The 17,324-nt window shown below is 40.3% G+C and overlaps 2 protein-coding genes across 2 annotated transcripts; both read right to left on the reverse strand.

The window, feature by feature from the left end:
- Window positions 1-5,493: 5,493 nt before the first annotated feature.
- Window positions 5,494-9,080, reverse strand: LOC105904788 (extracellular calcium-sensing receptor-like). The gene is made up of 6 exons (XM_031572879.1): window positions 8,881-9,080; window positions 8,474-8,753; window positions 7,539-8,360; window positions 7,187-7,414; window positions 6,850-6,973; window positions 5,494-6,410 (listed from the first exon to the last, which is right to left on the reverse strand). The coding sequence occupies exons 1-6, from the start codon at window positions 9,078-9,080 to the stop codon at window positions 5,494-5,496; spliced, it is 2,571 nt and encodes an 856-aa protein (XP_031428739.1).
- A 749-nt stretch (window positions 9,081-9,829) lies between these two features.
- Window positions 9,830-15,731, reverse strand: LOC105904787 (extracellular calcium-sensing receptor). The gene is made up of 7 exons (XM_012832721.2): window positions 15,726-15,731; window positions 13,246-13,403; window positions 12,781-13,072; window positions 11,908-12,696; window positions 11,538-11,765; window positions 11,160-11,283; window positions 9,830-10,743 (listed from the first exon to the last, which is right to left on the reverse strand). The coding sequence occupies exons 1-7, from the start codon at window positions 15,729-15,731 to the stop codon at window positions 9,830-9,832; spliced, it is 2,511 nt and encodes an 836-aa protein (XP_012688175.2).
- Window positions 15,732-17,324: the final 1,593 nt, after the last annotated feature.

Here is a 17,324-nt window from a genome sequence, read left to right on the forward strand (position 1 = left end):
TAATTCAAAGTCTTCCAATTTCAAGTTATCCATTCTTCAACACTTGCTGCTACCTTACCAGCATAAAGTAACGTTAAATCTCCATGGCAACAGCTCTAGAGGGTTTGGGAAATAATCGGATTCATTGCTTCATTATTTACAGCAAAATATATAATTTTCATTACATTTCATAGATGTATTACCAGACTCTATGTAAAAAGGGCCATGCACACCTTGCAGAAAATAATAAAAATTGAAGCCAGATCTATTTCTGAATTATCGGAGGATATGGGCTGCATTCCGTGTCCACTTCTGGTGTAGCCATTCTCATTGTTTACAACGGATTAGAACTCTGCTAGAGTCTGCACCTTGTCCGCAGGGCAGAATTTCCGCCCTTGGTGTAGAAGGGAGAAAGTTGTGGGAGACGACAATGATTTGTCAAATTTGCGGGAAAGTTGCGGTGATGTGTTAAAATTGCAACGTCGCGCTGAATTTGCGGGGAATCGCTGAATTCGCGTGAATTGGTGCGATCACAACATCGCGAAATCCTGGAGGGTCTGCACAGGGTAGGTGTGAGGGTTACATACGCGGAGGAGGACACCACTCTTGCCCACCATGGTAGCAGTCTTCAAATAAGACATCTTCTTGACTGGCTTTGGGCGCCTCAGGGACGTGGGCCCACACCGCTACTCTGTTTGTGGGGCCAGCCAGACGGGGTCACTTGTACGCAGCCGGGCCACTCCAAGGCTTGGTCCCCGGTGCTCTTCTGCTTCAAGCCTCCTGCAGGTGGCAAAGGCCCGATCCCAGGCCACCACTGCTGACTTGGGGAAGGTAGACTTGAACATAGTGAATTTGTGCCCCCCCTGTTGACGGAGGCCATCCCAACAATGCTGAATCACATTCATGCCTAAAACCCCATAGGCCGGAGGCAAGTACTTACAGTGGGGAAATGACCTCCTTACACGCCTCCTTGAAGGTTAGGTCTGGATCCCTGTGCGGAGTTCCGTCTGCACAGGTCCTGGCAGTAGTCCCAGCACCAACGGGCTCCACAGCATCTCCACATCAGACCCTTCCTCTCTGCTACGCCATCTGAAATGGGACTCACGGTGACGCAAAATTAAATGCCCCACCCCTACTCCCACTAGTTGCTGACATTTGGAAAACTTTGCTCTAACTTCCCCATACAGTTTCTCAAGGGCAGTAAATATTTTACTGTCAGTGTTCCTCTCTGTGGCTGGGAGTAATAGTATCTCTCTCCTAGCATCCCCCTGGAGTGCACTCATTACAAAGTCAACCCTTTGTTCTGCTGACAGTGTCTGTGCCTGCAAATACACCTCTATTTGGTTGCGCCATTCTATGAAGGGCTGCTGGCTGCCCTTATCCCCATACTTAGGTACCCAGGGCCTACCCAGGAACCAAGGCACCATCATGCTATTTACCACACCTGGTGCTGCCACACCTTCTTCGTCAGCCATGGTGTTGTGTCTGAAGAGGGGTCCTGCCGACTACGCCAGTTGTACTGAAAGGTTATCCTAAATGCACTACTTGATACCTTCAGCCTAACTCCCCGTTTACATGCCAGCGACGCGACGGAAGCTAAATTCTATATCCCATTGATTTATGTTGAAGGCAGGCGATTTGGACATAGACGAGCGAATTGGGCGAAGCAAGCTGAAAAAAGATGGGCAAAGTTTAATCCTATGCAAATGAGGAGCGAATTTCGCCAGTAGCGGCCAATCAAATAGTTTGGTGTTGTCTCTGATGGTTTGAAAATGTGAGCAGAGGACAACAATCAGCAGTTCCCAATCTCTATAAAATACCTGCTAAGCCTCTCATTTACCAGAGGACAATAATCAGCAGTAACAAGGTCTACATAGATGCACATACCTGACAAGACCAGACTCAAAGAAATGCTAGACAGAACTATTAACATATATAGGAGGTGGCCAGCACCATTTAAAAAAAGGGGTAGACTCAAAAATCAAGCAATCAACAATGTAATAAAATCACATTTTACCGGTATGTAAAAAAAACAGCCCAGGCCATTCCCAGTGTCCCTTCTGCCAGTTTTGGCAATTAGCGGTGTAATTCAGCTAGGAACCTAAATAAATGTTCTTGGTTTCCGGCGGCGCTTCTTTGTGTCGGACCGACCAGCTAGCAGAGGACAAACTCCCAACTGGTTGGTAATCCATTTCCTTGTTCAATGAGACACTGTTGGTGCACCAACTTAGTTCATTTAAATAAATGGTTCCAACTTTATGGAAGTTTGTGCAATCATTTGTGTGTTTGTGTTTTGTGTTCAATAGCGGTCGCTAATACAGGGCAGGAGTGTGCTGTCCCTGTGCGGTCGCACCATTTTAAGATTATAGTCTAGGACTAGGTTCTTTTTCAACCTTTATCTGAAAACTGCTATCGGGCTCTATTACGGAATACATTATGGATACTATTAAGGCTAATGTTCTATGGTTCTCTTTTTGGTGATCCGAAAGAGTTAAACACAGTACTTACTCAATGTTTTTATTATATTTGATGTACTTTGTAGGTCCTTTAAATATATTTTTGTTCTATTTTATGGACTTTGTCCTTTATTTAGTCACTATGGGCCTCATTCTCGAACGCAGTTAAGAAGACTATAAGAAGGAATTTCTTCTGAATTGGATTTAGAAAAACATTTGGCATTCATGAAAGTTTTCTCATCTGGGATTTGTCCTTTTTTGATGAATCACATTTAAGAAAACTCTCCGTGTTAGAAGTGTTAATGAATGTGAGAAATCGTTGGTGATTGCGTTCACATCAACTCTACAGACATCCTCGGATTCAAATAATTATAATAATAATAAATACGAGAATATTTGTATCATTAACAATTACGTTTCACGTATAGTCATGATTCTACGAGGCACCGTGATGTCATAAAATAAATAAAAGGTCTACACCAGAATGCTGCGCCCGTCTAGTGAGCGTCGTTGGCACTGCTGTCTGTGCAAGTACGGCAATCCAGACTATTTTAATTTGTAGTTCCACGTTGGTGGAACAAACTCCCTAGCACTACCAGAGCAGGGGCGTCCCTCTCTACCTTAAAGAAGCTTTTGAAGACCCAACTCTTCAGAGAGCACCTCCCTTCCTAACTGGCACTTTGACTAGTGCTTAACTTGCACTTACAGCAGTTACATTCCTGCACTTCTTTTTTTATTTTCTATTTAGTTTTTCTATTTCATATGTAAAGTAGTATTTATTGTTACACTAGGTCTCTATTGCTCATAGCTTGACTGTTCTCTCCCTTGTACGTCGCTTTGGAAAAAGAGTCTGCTAAATGACTAAATGTAAATGTGAATGTTCATGAACACTGCAAATGTAAGTGAATAAATAAATAAGCACTAAACTCAATCGCGTTGATATAGCTATAGTGCAGTCGTTCTCAAAGTGTGGTCCGCAAGTGCCCCGTAGTGGTCCGCGACGGCCACAAGTAAATTATTGCGACATTTCTAACATACAACTCAGAACGAAGAGAACACAGTCAGTAGAAGCCTAATCTATTAAAGAGTAGCCTAATCTATTAAGAAGGTCATGGATCGGTGGTTTAAGACAGGGACAATGAAAAGAAAATTAAATGAGAATGCCTCTGACACAGACAAAGAGAAGGGTCACTCCCGCCGCGGAGCTGCATTAAAAAAAAAAATGTATTGGCTAAGTGGTCCTTGGCCTGAAAACTGAAACACTGCTTTAGTGGAATAGAATGGACACATCTACATCCTGCAACAGTAGGCTACCTCCACCTCTGCACCAGTTAAAGTGGCATTATGCAGTAATTGTACATCAGGATTAGGTTTAGGATAAGCAGTTTTACCTTAAAATAACAGCTTTAAAAAAATTGGGGCGCTACAATGACTTTTAATATGGAGAATCGCCTCAGTGCCATTGCCATACCAGGGTCCATAGGCATATTACTGCTAAATGTAGGTTTGCCTGAAGCCGCCGGGTTTCTACTGTCTGCCGAACTAGTAAGTAGCTTATTTGCCGTTCTTGCTTTGTCTTGTGTTCCACTTGCTTGATGTTTGACTGTGTTAGGACAGTTGTTGACTAACTAGTTTGTCATAATGTCAAAGTCAGCATATTTCAAGAGATTTCGTTAGTTTTAGCCGCTAGCATATCGTTAGCGATTAGCAATTGTTCCGTTATGCTACTTTAAGTTAGATCTGCGTTTACTTGTCCTCGCTTTCCGCTTTGACATGACTCGCTTTCGAGTTGCTTTCGTGTGGACTCGGTAGATTCTGACAGCACACGTCACTACGGTTGCATGCCCTTATAAGGAGCTGGCGGGGCGTGTATGTATGCAAATTCAGGAGCACGAGAACGCGCTTTCAACTTAAGAAAACTCTTCCGGTGGAGCACAGCTCAGAACACTTCTGCTGCGTAGGAACACATTTTCAAGCGTTCATGAATTTGGCGGATGTCTTTTTCTTACGTTGTTTTTTTCGAAGCCCGTAAGAAACATTTCAGAAGAAACTTCAGAAAATGTTCGAGAATGAGGCCCTATGTTCTTTAGCTTTTATTTTTCTATGCTGTTTTAATTGTTTTAATGTTCCTTCGGCTTTTATTTATGTAAAACGGCTTCTCCTGTCTAGTCTTTTCGCATTAAAAAAAGTTACTCCTGGTTAATAGCTTCTATGGAAAATAGACCTCGTACTTAAATATAATGCATATAAGGTACATTGTCATCGCCCAGATGTTGATCTTGATTTTAATGTTTTTCCAAGTCAGGGTAAGGAGTTAAAGTTGGTACTGATAAAAGCTTGCTAACTGGTGTTTTTAGTGATATAGTTGGTGACGTCCTGCAGTGAAAGCCTTTCTTACATTTTCACTGGGTTTCCGACCCAGACCACAGAACTACATAGTGCAGAGCCTAGGCGGCTAGAGGGAACGATTGGTGTGTTTATCGGTCACACCACCAAGTAAACCATCAAAATGAATTTGGAGATGATAACAAAATGCCTATAAAAATATACCTCAAAAGAGGTAAATTCCTGAATATGAATTATGATAATAATGTAATAAACATCAGAGAGACTTAAAATGCAACTAACCGAGCAAGTACACTTACGTTTATATTTTGTCCTTCAAAACCAAGTCTGTGTGTATAAGTGCAACACGTAAAGTTTAATTGTGTAGCCATCTTCACTTTATTGGGTCAACTTGAAGGTCCTGAACTACATTCATGTACATTTACATTTAGTCATTTAGCAGACGCTTTTGTCCAAAGCGACATACAAGGGAGAATGTATGAATGTAATGTAACTGAATACCAAGACTTAGTTTGCAACCCCTAAGGGCCTAATGACATTCACAGGTTCACAGGTTCAAAATAACAGTTTCAATATTCTCAGTTGAAAACCTCTGTTGTGAAGATTATAAAGGAAAATGAATTTACTGACTCAACTGACTTTACTGAGTACATTTGTTTTAAATTAAGTCCTGTTGTTGCCATGCAGGATTTAATCTGCATGATGGCAATATTCAATAATGAATATCAGTTGATGTTTTTCCCATTACGTGTTTTTTAGTGTTCAAGTTTGGCCTTAGTAAAATAACGTAGCACTTTGGTAAGAAAATACAAAATAATAAACCAGAACTTGAAGCTAAAATAGCAAATATCTCCACTGCTACAGTAAACTTCCCAGGAGAGCTGACATAAGCTGGTATGAAGGTGATCCAGACTGCACAGAATATCAGCATACTAAATGTGATGATTTTGGCTTCATTAAAGTTATCAGGCAATCTACGACCGAGAAAAGCCAGTATGAAACACAAGACAGCAAGGAGTCCTATGTACCCCAATACGGCCCAGAATCCAATAGCTGAACCAACATTACACTCTAGAATAATCTTGTCCTGGTAAAGGTTCATATTCTTGTATGGGAATGGAGGTGATATAGTTAACCAAAGGACACATATAAGGACTTGTATGAGAGTGAAGCCAAGAACACTGAGTCTCTGTTGCAGAGGCCCAAACCACTTCATGACATTAGTGCCTGGCAGTGTGGCTCTGAAGGCCATTAACACCACTATTGTTTTCCCCAGAACACAGGAGATGCAGAGAACAAAGGTGATCCCAAACGCTGTGTGACGCAACATACAGGACCACTGAGAGGGCCGACCAATGAAAGTAAGAGAGCAAAGGAAACACAGAGTCAGTGAGAAGAGCAGCAGGAAACTCAGCTCTGAGTTGTTGGCTCTGACAATAGGTGTCTCTCTGTAGCAATAAAAAATCATTGCAGTCATCATTGTAAAGAGGACTCCTAAAGAAGCGAACAATGCTAGGAGCATCCCCATGACCTCATGGTATGACAAGTATTCTATTTCTTTTGGGATGCAGGTATCTCCTTTCTTGTTGGACCAGTACTCACTTAAGCACTGCATACAATCAGCAGAATCTGTGGGGACAAAATTAAAATGACAGGGTTTACTTTTGCAAAAAGATATTATTTTACAGTTGTTCATCTTTGACATATAAATAATGATTATTTATGAATAGACCATATACAGTACTGTGCAAATGTTTTAGGCACATTTTGAAACAATGCTGGAAAGTAAAGATGCTTTTTTTCACTTTTCATTTAACAACATACGAAAGTGCAACAAACCAAAGATACCCAAATCTATTTCACTATTTTCAAAAAGAATGTTTGCAAATCTAAATATGATATTTCCTATTGACACACTAATGCAGAAGAAAGAAATAACTGCGTTAAGACGTATGCCTAAAACATAAGTTTTTATCACTTGGTTCATGTTACTTTCAGCGTTGAACAATGTGTCACTTATGAAACACATTAAAAAAGAGACTAGTGAATGAAGCTATTTATGCATCACCTGCAGTCTTGCTAATCTCGCCAGGTGGACATGGTATACAGTCATAGCAGCAGATAGGCTTGCCTTTCTGCACAGCCTTCCTGGTGCCTGGGGGACAGCTCTCACTGCACACAGACACAGGCACCTGGCACAGACAAAGATACACGTATGCCTTTACACACTGACTCAGTCACACACACACATGTATCTCATTTTTTAACCGTATAGTATAAGTATGCCTTTCAGTGTGCCAGATAGCAGTTGGACCTGGGACTGTTATGGCACTGATTGGCACCAATCAGACCCAGATCCCTTCCCTGCTATATGTGTCTAATGTTTACTATAACTGTGTGTTTACCTCGTTGTGCCCTCCGCCCCACTTAATGTTCACATTATTCATTCTGAACTGCTGCTCTTTAGGCAAGAAACCATCATAGTTGCCGATTATGTCAATCTCTGTAGTTCCTTTTCTGATATTTCTTAAATGTATCAATTCATATCTTGCTGGTGAATCTCCATTGCTATCAAAAAACACTTCCTCACCATCGGGCATGGTCAAATTTACAGACTGCAGGTAATGCAAAACCTATAAATGGGAATAGGAATGTCATGTTAGGGGACATGATCACATCTCTGATTAGTCACAATAATCATGCCAAGGATTAATGGAAATTCTGCATGTTCCTTGTTTATGGGATGCTATTGCTCACCTGCCATGGCTGTGTCTGTGTCGGTATAGCACAGGTACCACTGATAAAGGGCCCTTTACCAGGCTGACAGGTATACAGATTGTGTAATGCATGTGCCACAGCATATACAGCTTTATAAACATTATTGGTGAACCTTAGTTCAGACACATCAGTAAACTGATTATTGACGTTTCTGAGATGCTCAGATCCATTGCACTGTTTTCTGTCATCATTCTCCATTGGTGGATTCAAAGAACAGCCAAAAATAGATTCCCAGATGTCTCTTAGGAACTGACTGTTAGGATACTGGGAAGGGTGCAGTTCCTGTAGAAAAGGTCCCAGACCAGGAATGTCTGCCTTTCTGACTGTAAATCCTATGGCTCCGATGAGAGCAGTGTGCCCTTCACTGTCTATAAGGGAATCATCTGTGAGCCATGCTTCACTGCCAACCCACTGCAGTCCAGAGATGTTCTGCCTCTGCAGTTCTGCCACTAAAATTTTTATCTCCCTGTGAGACACGAAAGTAACGATCACTTTTGATGTGGCGTTTCTTATGACGTCTACTATCTGGCGAACTCGAACTGAATGTTCTGGATCCGTGCTCTCAAAAGCCTCATAATACTCGATACACACCCCCTCCTTTTGGGCAGCTCTCGCAAAACCATCCATTCCATTGATGCCATAGTCATTTGTATTGCTTATGGCTCCCACCCAGGTCCAGCCAAAGTGTCTGACAAGCTGAGCCAGTGCCCTGCTCTGGTAGTAGTCACTGGCAATAGTCCTGAAGAAGGAGGGGAACTCTTTCCTGTTACTCAGACAGGCACATGTGGCAAAATGACTGATCTGTAAGGGCATCAGACACAGGGCTGTCAGATGTGTTAACGTCATGAACATAAGAAAAACATACATGCATCAGTGATAGTAATTATAGAATAAATCAGCCGTTTTAACCTTACCACTGGTATCTGAAACTGTCCTAGTACTCTTGCAAATCCTATAGTTGGTGTTGACCCAGAGTGCCCGATTATGGCTTGTACAGCATCTGGATTAGTACAGTTCTCTACCCTCTGCGGACCATTTATCAAATTCATGGCTGCCCTCAGTATATCCGTGGTGCCACAGTCATCATAAATCTTGTATCCCAAAGAAATTTCGGGCAGAAGATCTGGGTTTCTATTTATTTCTTCTACTGCAAAAATAACAGTGTGAGCGAACTTGAATTCTCTGAAATTGAAACTGAAGATTTTTGATCAGTTGCATAACATATCCAGGTATACAGAACCATCCATCCAATTTAAATTGTTTGTTCAATAAAGAAAAGGCAAAAACATATTTTCTAAATTTGTGGACAGGGTATACCTACTTTTTGCATTGGCGTCGATCTGGCATATTGTTGAAAGTGTCTGTTGTGCCATCTTTTCCAGTGCGGAAGGAAAAAATTCCCCCAATGACAAAGTGTCCATCTTTGTCGAATTCAGGTAGCTGTGCCCGGCCCATAAGGCTGCACTTGGGTTCCTCTGCTTGGATCAGGAGACCCAGGAGGACAAGCACCAGCAGCCGCATGACACTGTGCATCTGTTTGCCCCTAAACCCTGGCCCTAACTTATATAGCATGTGCTCTGCATCTCAACACCTGCTGCCACTAGTGGCAGATTAGGTGCACAAATAGGAGAAGAGGAAATGTGCCATGGGAATAATAATAAAAAAAATCACACGTCACTGTTGTCATAATTTTCATTTTTATCTTTGGAGTCTACTAGAATAGATTTACCTGCTTCAATGACCTAAGAGCACATTATTTTTCTCATACTGAACATCTATTTCCCCTTTGTCTGAAACGCCTTGTTAGAGCTCCTGTCTTTAACATAGTAGATTGGTCATACAGACGTTGACACACAGGTTACGGAAAGAGTACCCATGTTCATAGCAGTAAATACTTTCAGATGTGTGTTTGTGTCCCTGTGGCTCGACTGTCAGAGCAAGCCAAGGTCACGAGTTCATATCTGCACTATACTGTGAGTTATTTTAGGTTAAAACACATACCTGCACTATACTGTCAGTTATTTTAGGTAAAAGCTGCAAATTGAGTACATGTTATGTGAATGTTTTAATTATTTTGTAACAAATGCATTTCATGAGGACCATCTACTATTAAATAACATGTAGTATAATATAGAACACATACTTATTTATTATAAATCAAATAATAGATGCAAATTATAAGTTTTCATTACAGAAACTGCACCAAACCATATTTGCACCAAAATGTGCATATATGGATACCATCTGTTAGCTTTTTACTTCATTGACAGTCAGAGAGCCTTTGAGGGCATTTTTCCCATGAGGTGTCGTTTGGTGTTTTTATCTGGTTTATATAGAATTATATAACATTTTGGTATAAAAATGCAGAAGAGGACACCAAAGCTAGACGCCAGTATTGCAAATATCTCCACTGCCACAGTAAACTTCCCAGGAGAGCTGACATAAGCTGGTATGAAGGTGATCCAGACTGCACAGAATATCAGCATACTGAATGTGATGAATTTGGCTTCATTGAAATTATCAGGCAACCTACGAGCCAGGAAAGCCAGTATGAAACACAAGCCAGCAAGGAGTCCAATGTATCCCAGCACAGCCCAGAATCCAACAGCTGATCCAACATCACATTCTAGAATGATCTTTTCCTTGTAGTGATGCATATTCTTGTATGGGAATGGAGGGGATATAGTTAACCAAAGGACACATATAAGGACTTGTATGAGAGTGAAGCCAAGAACGCTGAGTCTCTGTTGCAGAGGCCCAAACCACTTCATGACATCAGTGCCTGGAAGACTGGCTCTGAAGGCCATTAACACCACCATTGTTTTCCCCAGAACACAGGAGATGCAGAGAACAAAGGTGATCCCAAACGCTGTGTGACGCAACATACAGGACCACTGAGAGGGCCGACCAATGAAAGTAAGAGAACAAAGGAAACACAGCATTAGTGAAAACAGAAGCAGAAAGCTCAGTTCAGAGTTGTTGGCTTTAACAAGTGGAGTGCGCTTGTACTTAAAAAATATAATGGCTACTACACATGTCAAGCAGGTTCCAATCACTGAGAAAATGGTGAGTAGTATCCCCATAATCTCTTTGTGGGACAGATACTCAGTTTCTTTCCTCAAACATGTAACTCTTTGTCTGTTGGACCAGTATTCTTCATTACAAAGAACACAGGTGATGGAGTCTAGAAATAAAAAACAGATACATATATTTTGGCACAAATATCAACAATATATAGGAGAAACCATTCATTAAACATATGTGATCTTGCCTTAAATATGTAGAACATAAAGTAATAGCATAGATATTGGCAGGTTTAAAGCTTCAAAGTCCCTCTCTCAAAACATCTGGTTATACAGGTATTGATTATTTGAGAAGAATTGTGTCTACAGTAAATCAATTCAATCTGTCGCATTTTATTCTTCTTTCCATCTTATCCTCATGAAGGTCCATCAAGATTCTGCTACATTTAAGCCAAGATTCTGGTACATTTAAGCCAAGATTTTGGTACATTTGTATGTATGTAATGCAGTGATTTCTCCTGAAATTTATATTTTCAGGTATATGAAACATTAGGTATTTTAGTGTAGACATCAATACCTGTTTCATTGCTGATCTCTCCCTCTCCACACGGTATACAGTCGTAGCAGCAGACAGGCTTGCCCTTCTGCACAGCCTTCCTGGTGCCTGGGGGACAGCTCTCACTGCACACAGACACAGGTACCTACATGACATAGAGGCATAGACACAGTGATGCATTAAACTTCCTGTCTCTTACAGTTAGGGTAAATTCTAAAAAAAGATTATGTTAAACAATTAAACTTTAAGCATAGGTTTAAACTGTAACCATTTTTACAAACTTTTGTTAATGAATCATCTTCACTGCACTTACATTTCAAGCATTACAATACATTATAATTAAAGAAGCATTTTTTTAAAGGAACTTTTTAAAGTTTATGAATGTGAACTAATTGGTACCTCTGTAGCATTTTTAGTCCATAGAATGGATCCTCCATTTACTGTCAGTCGGCTATTGGCAGCTAAAGAAGCATCATAAAGTCCCACTGTCACAAACCCAAGCTGCCCATCTTTTCTTGGCTGCCAGTTTATTATCTCATATTTAGCAGCAGGGTCTCCATTTGCATCAAAAAACACCTCCTCTCCCTCTTTAGTCTTAAATCTTGTTTTTTTCAGTTGTTTTAACATCTAATAACAAGGGCATAAAAACAGTCACTTATTACACAAGAGCATCAAGAAGCTTAAAAAGTGACGCATAATTTCAACTTTTCTTGTTTCATAAAAATGTAAGGAATAATAAAGTAATTTATTTAAAAATCAGGGTCCCCACCATATGTGGTTCAGGTTGCCCCTTGGCAACACATGTGTCTTTGCAGTTTAGTGCCTGATGCAGCGCGTGAGCCACAGCATACACGCCCTTGTAGACGTTATTAAAGATGGGTGTCAAAGACATGTCTGTGAAAATATTATTGACTCCAGACAAATCCTCTTGGCCAGTGCATGTTTTCTCCACAGATTTATTCAGAGGGGTAAATTTACACTTAAACAAAGCCTCCCAGAGATCAGTGAAAATGGCATTGCCTGAAGAATTCAGTGGCTGTATATCCAGGATGAAGTCTTTCAAACCTGTTACCTGTGCTTTGGGTATGGACAGCCCTATGGCCCCACTTAGGATGTGATGACGGTCCAAACTGGCGATGTAAGAGTCTGAGATCCACCCTTCAGTGCCGACCCACTGATATCCTACTAGGTCGTGTTCAGCAAATACATCCAGCAACACCTCCAGGTCCAGATGGGAGAGGAATGCCACCACTATCCGTGAGGTGGACAAACGCACCTGCTCCACCAGCTGCAACACCTTTTTTTGTGGATAATTTCTGAAGAAGGGCATAGAATACTCCAGGCAAATACCCATCTGTTCAGCAGCTGCTTGGAACGTGGCCATCCCATTGTTTCCATAGTCGTCATCCGTTCTGATGGCACCAACCCATGTCCAGCCAAACTTCTTTACCAGCTCAGCCAGTGCTCTACTCTGGTAGTAGTCACTGGGAATGGTTCTGAGAAATGATGGATATTTGCTTTTGTCACTAAGACATGCACATGTGGCGTAGTGACTGATCTGAAATAAACACACAAGGGTTTGACTCAACTTTGGGAAAATCAAAAGTGGGCATAAATATGGATTTCAGTATTTTTTTCTTACCATTGGAATGCGAAAAGGTCCGATGCTGGTTGCGATAGCCATACAAGGTGAGGAAGACGTCTCCCCTATGATAGCCAGAACCTGGGCTGATTCGGTGCAGGGTCCTTCAGAGGTGGTGTGGTCATAACCATTACTTAATGCCATGGCTGCACTCACTCCCATAGCCATAGAGCCACAGGAGTCATAAATCTTATATCCTAGTGAGACTCCCGGCAACAAAGATGTACTGTTGTTGATCTCCTCCACTGCATACAGTACTGTTTGAGCATATTGGAATGCCCTGAAATTAAGACTGGATAACCAAGAAAATGACAAAATATTAACTCATTATAATTATGATAAACTCTGGAATAATCTTCTAATAATACAACTTGATACAATACAATACAATGCAATGCAATACAGTACAGTACAATACAATACAAAGCAATACAACAGAATACAATATAATACAATTTGGCCGACCTGGTGCATTGTAGTGGAGTTGGAGCCTCCGAGTATGAATTTTTATTATTCTTCCAATTACTATGGAAAGAAAAAATGCCTCCAAGGGTGATGTCTCCATCCTTCTGTAAAAGAGGGTAAAAAGGGATTCCTCTGAGTTTGCACTGGGGTTCAACAAACTTCAATGAGGACACAAAAAACAATATTAGGATTGCACAGTTTTTTGAATTACCACCGCAAAGCATATTTCCCAAAGTGCAGTAATTATGACTGCATCTGATGAAATGGAGAACATTTATACCATGTGGCATACGTAATTCTCTGAGGTATACACATGTTCCTTACTTAGAAGGAGGTGCTCCACTGGAGGTGAAATTTAAATGATGGAGGAAGGCCAATCAAGTCTTTCCTTCCCATTTGTGTCCACTCTTGTTCAAATTCGAGTTCACACTGCCTGTAATGATAAATCAACTCTCAATGACATTGGCAGTACAACCTATGTTTGCAACTGGTTCTTTATAATTGTATAGTTCAAGTCTGTTGTTCAAACACTAGGCTCAAAGCTTTTATCAACACGACACATGAAAGACAACAACAATACTTGAATCCATACGTGGCAAGAGAGAGAAAAAAACAATGGCACTTGCAGCCTGCAGAAAACAATGAGGGCCTCATTTACTAACATATGCGAGCGCAGCGTAATCAGCGCCTTTGCCAAACCTCATACAGTGCACGATGTGTTTTCGCTAGTGCTGTCAAACGATTAAAATATTTAATCACGATTAATCACATTTATGTCATTAACTCAAAATGAATCGCAATTAATCACAAATTTGTATCTATTCTAAATGTCCCTTAATTAATTTTTTTCCATAATTTTTTTTTTCATTTTAATTCTCTTATCAACATAGAAAAGTGGATTGGCTTGCTTTATGCAAATGTTTTATTTTATTGAAAAACAACATTGCCAAAAGGGGCGGTACAAAATAAAATTAAAAAGTGCACATTTCAGGTAAACAAGGACTCAGCCTATAGTGCAGTTAAACCATGGCTTAATATTTTCTTTTTTTCAAGTTTGCTGGGAACATAGCAGTCAGGCCTCTTATTTCAGAAACAATGAACCGTAACAGTTAGGTAACCAATACAAGCCTACTACTTCTTTGCTTTCAGCCAGGTACTCAAACAGACAAGCCTGTTGACATTTTCAGACAACAGTGAAGCTCGCTTCTTTTGCACAACACAACTTTTAAAAGTAAACTCTCCATTCAGAAGCTTTTTATCATCCATTTCGCCGTATCGCACTCACCATTCACTCAAATGTTGCTGTAGTTTTTCTAAGGTTACTAGTTGTTGCAACAGCATTTAAAAAAAAAACTACACAGTTTGCGAGGCCAAAAAGAATGTTAATCTAAAAAAAAAATGTTAATCTCGCGATAAAAAAAAATACCCAAAAAATGGGTTTGCGTTAAATGGCGTTAATAACGCGTTAAACTGACAGCACTTGTTTCCGCATTTTGCAAACAAGAACTTCGTCGCATGATCAGCGCCTTACTCCGCCCTCTAGTGTTATTAGCGGGCCGCTAAAATAGGGGAGAATGGGCCTGCGTGTTCCTGCCACTATGGATGATGAGTTAGAATGGTTTTGGTTCACGAGGTTACAGCAAACTTGGACCCCGTCCACACTATCCCTAACTAACAGGGGAAACAGAGGTTTCGACTTTCGGTTGCCATGGCACTGGGGGTAGCTTGCGCTCGAGAGGCTATAACATCAAAATAAACATGAAAGGTGAAATGAATATGCTGCTCTGTCTCTACAATTTACTTAGTTTAGTTAGTGTACTTCAGGTACAAGTACTTTTCCTGAATAGATACGCATTACTCCTACGCAGAAGGCGAGCCCTGTACTCGGTGTGCTTGAACGATGGGGGTAAAAGGCAAAGAAGACGGTTTAAACCCTACATGGAGTGGCGATTCTGGGTAAGACCTGGCCGAACAGCTAGCTGGTGGGACAATTTTTGATATGCCTATATTAAAGGATATATTAAATATAAACATTTAAACAAATAACATTTCTGTAATATTTTCACCTGTATCCCCACCCAAAACCCTGATGTTCGTATTTCTTTTTTTTATAACGAATTGCGTCAATTTCTCACATGCACATAGTTTTCATTTAGCAGCTGATATGTCATTCTAAAACACCTCTTGTTTCGTTACAAATGGAACAGACCTGGTTTAGAGCTGCTTTTATGAGGCAGAGAATTCTCACGCAAATTAGAGACACGCTCTCCGTCAGGCAGTCTTAGTAAATACCACGGAATATATAATTAGGCGCACTTTACGCATCTCCTCCCATCTTTTTTCCGCGAACATCCACCCTCTCTTATACCCTCCCATTTATGCATATATATATATATATGAGACGGGAATCGTAACTTGCCTCGATCCGCTTCATTTTACCTAAGTGCGTATCGTTTGTAAATACGGTTCCATGTCTTTACCCCCATATTGCGTAGAAATTACGCCTAAAGTGGAAACAATTCTGTTAGTAAATCTGGCCCTGAATATCATAGTCAGTGATTTTTATTAAATTCTTTATTGAATTCCACTGCATTGTAAACAAAATATGGACTAATTTATGAGCCTGATTTGGATCTAAAAATCGAATTGAGTGCTAAAACAGCAGCTTTACCCTGCGCATCAAGGCTGTAATGCACATGCCAAATGGTAAAATGAAGTTATAATTATATGGGATGTTGTGACAAACCATCAAGAAATCTTAGGAACCAGATGAAGCAGAAATTACAGCGGTACTCATATGACCTGAAATAGTGTTCTGAAGTAGCAGAACTTATACAGTTGCATTGGCAATTTTGGATATTTTGCAAATTTTCACCTTTATTATCAGTAGAATGAAAGGAATATTGATTAATCTCTGACCACATATTTTCTAAGACATTGGCCATCTTCTTCAGCCCATTCTTCCATCCATCCTTCATAAATTAATTATAGTAAACGCTAGGGCACTTCTCATTCAGAAAAAAGTCGATCAAGCTCATTTCAAAATAGTCATTTCCGTAAAAATTTCAGCAACAATCTTTTATATACTGAAAACTAATGCCATCTTGGTGAATGTAAGGACATTTCTGCCTCAAAAACATAACATTTGATTTGGGTGATTTAAGTCAAGTTTGAGTGATTTGAAACTTTAGTAAACACTAAACAATGACAAGATTCACTAACTGTATAGGTACGTCTGTAGCAACCTGTATAAAACATTCTCATTTAAGTAGATAACCTGGCCAGCTGCTAGCAACTGTAACTGAGGGAATGAATGGGGTGGTGTTCTTTTATACGTTGATATTTTCACCTTTGAGTTCACCTGGGCCCCATTCGTCGTAAGGGTTGAAGCTAAGTTAATCAATTGTCCTTTTAGCCCGTTAACATTAGCGAGCTGATTGAGAACAGCAAATATCGGTTCGTCAACGGCTCAACCACCTCCAAATCATGTGGTTAATTTCAACCAGGCTAAACTTATCAGGGAAATTGCGCGTGCACGTCCTACTTTAAAAGGCAGGAAAGGTCGATCACCAAAACAATGATTTTCGAACGGTATAATGGTTCTAAACTCAAAGAAAAGGGCTCTTTTTTTCTCCGCTGGCGAGCAGGATATAAACATGAAGGCTTATGAAGAATACAAGACCATAATCGTGGCAAAATTCAACACCGCCACCGCTGTGAGAGCAAGGTGTGTTGGAATGTTTATAGGGTGATATCTATGTATGAATACCTGACGGTAAGTGTCAACTGGTACAGAGGTTTCCTCTACCAGTTCAAATCTGCAAGGTTGCTAGTTCGTATCCCCTCACCTCCTTCCTCGATGTAGTTTTACATTTCCTTGTAAGTCGCTTTGAATAAAAGCATCTGTTAAATGACTAAATGTATTAATAACAAATGCAATAAATTGAAGCAGTGAAAATGAATTGTCTGTATTTCACTCTATTCTTATCATGAGTCCACCTTAATCATTTTCTACAATAATGATATGCTATGGTGTACTAATAACACTCATATAATTATGAGTGCTTTGTTCTCCGCAT

Source organism: Clupea harengus, chromosome 9 (genome assembly GCF_900700415.2).
Source record: "Clupea harengus chromosome 9, Ch_v2.0.2, whole genome shotgun sequence".
NCBI classification, from domain to species: Eukaryota; Metazoa; Chordata; class Actinopteri; order Clupeiformes; family Clupeidae; genus Clupea; species Clupea harengus.

Coding starts and splice junctions, on each gene's coding strand:
- LOC105904788 (XM_031572879.1), bottom strand. CDS start 9,080: ATGCGGCTGCTGGTGCTTGTCCTCCTGGGTCTCCTGATCCAAGCAGAG. Junction 7,415..7,538: donor CACAGACACAGCCATGGCAG/GTGAGCAATAGC, acceptor TCCCATTTATAG/GTTTTGCATTACCTGCAGTC. Junction 6,411..6,849: donor CGAGATTAGCAAGACTGCAG/GTGATGCATAAA, acceptor TTGTCCCCACAG/ATTCTGCTGATTGTATGCAG.
- LOC105904787 (XM_012832721.2), bottom strand. Junction 12,697..12,780: donor GACCTTTTCGCATTCCAATG/GTAAGAAAAAAA, acceptor TGTTTATTTCAG/ATCAGTCACTACGCCACATG. Junction 10,744..11,159: donor AGAGATCAGCAATGAAACAG/GTATTGATGTCT, acceptor TTTTATTTCTAG/ACTCCATCACCTGTGTTCTT.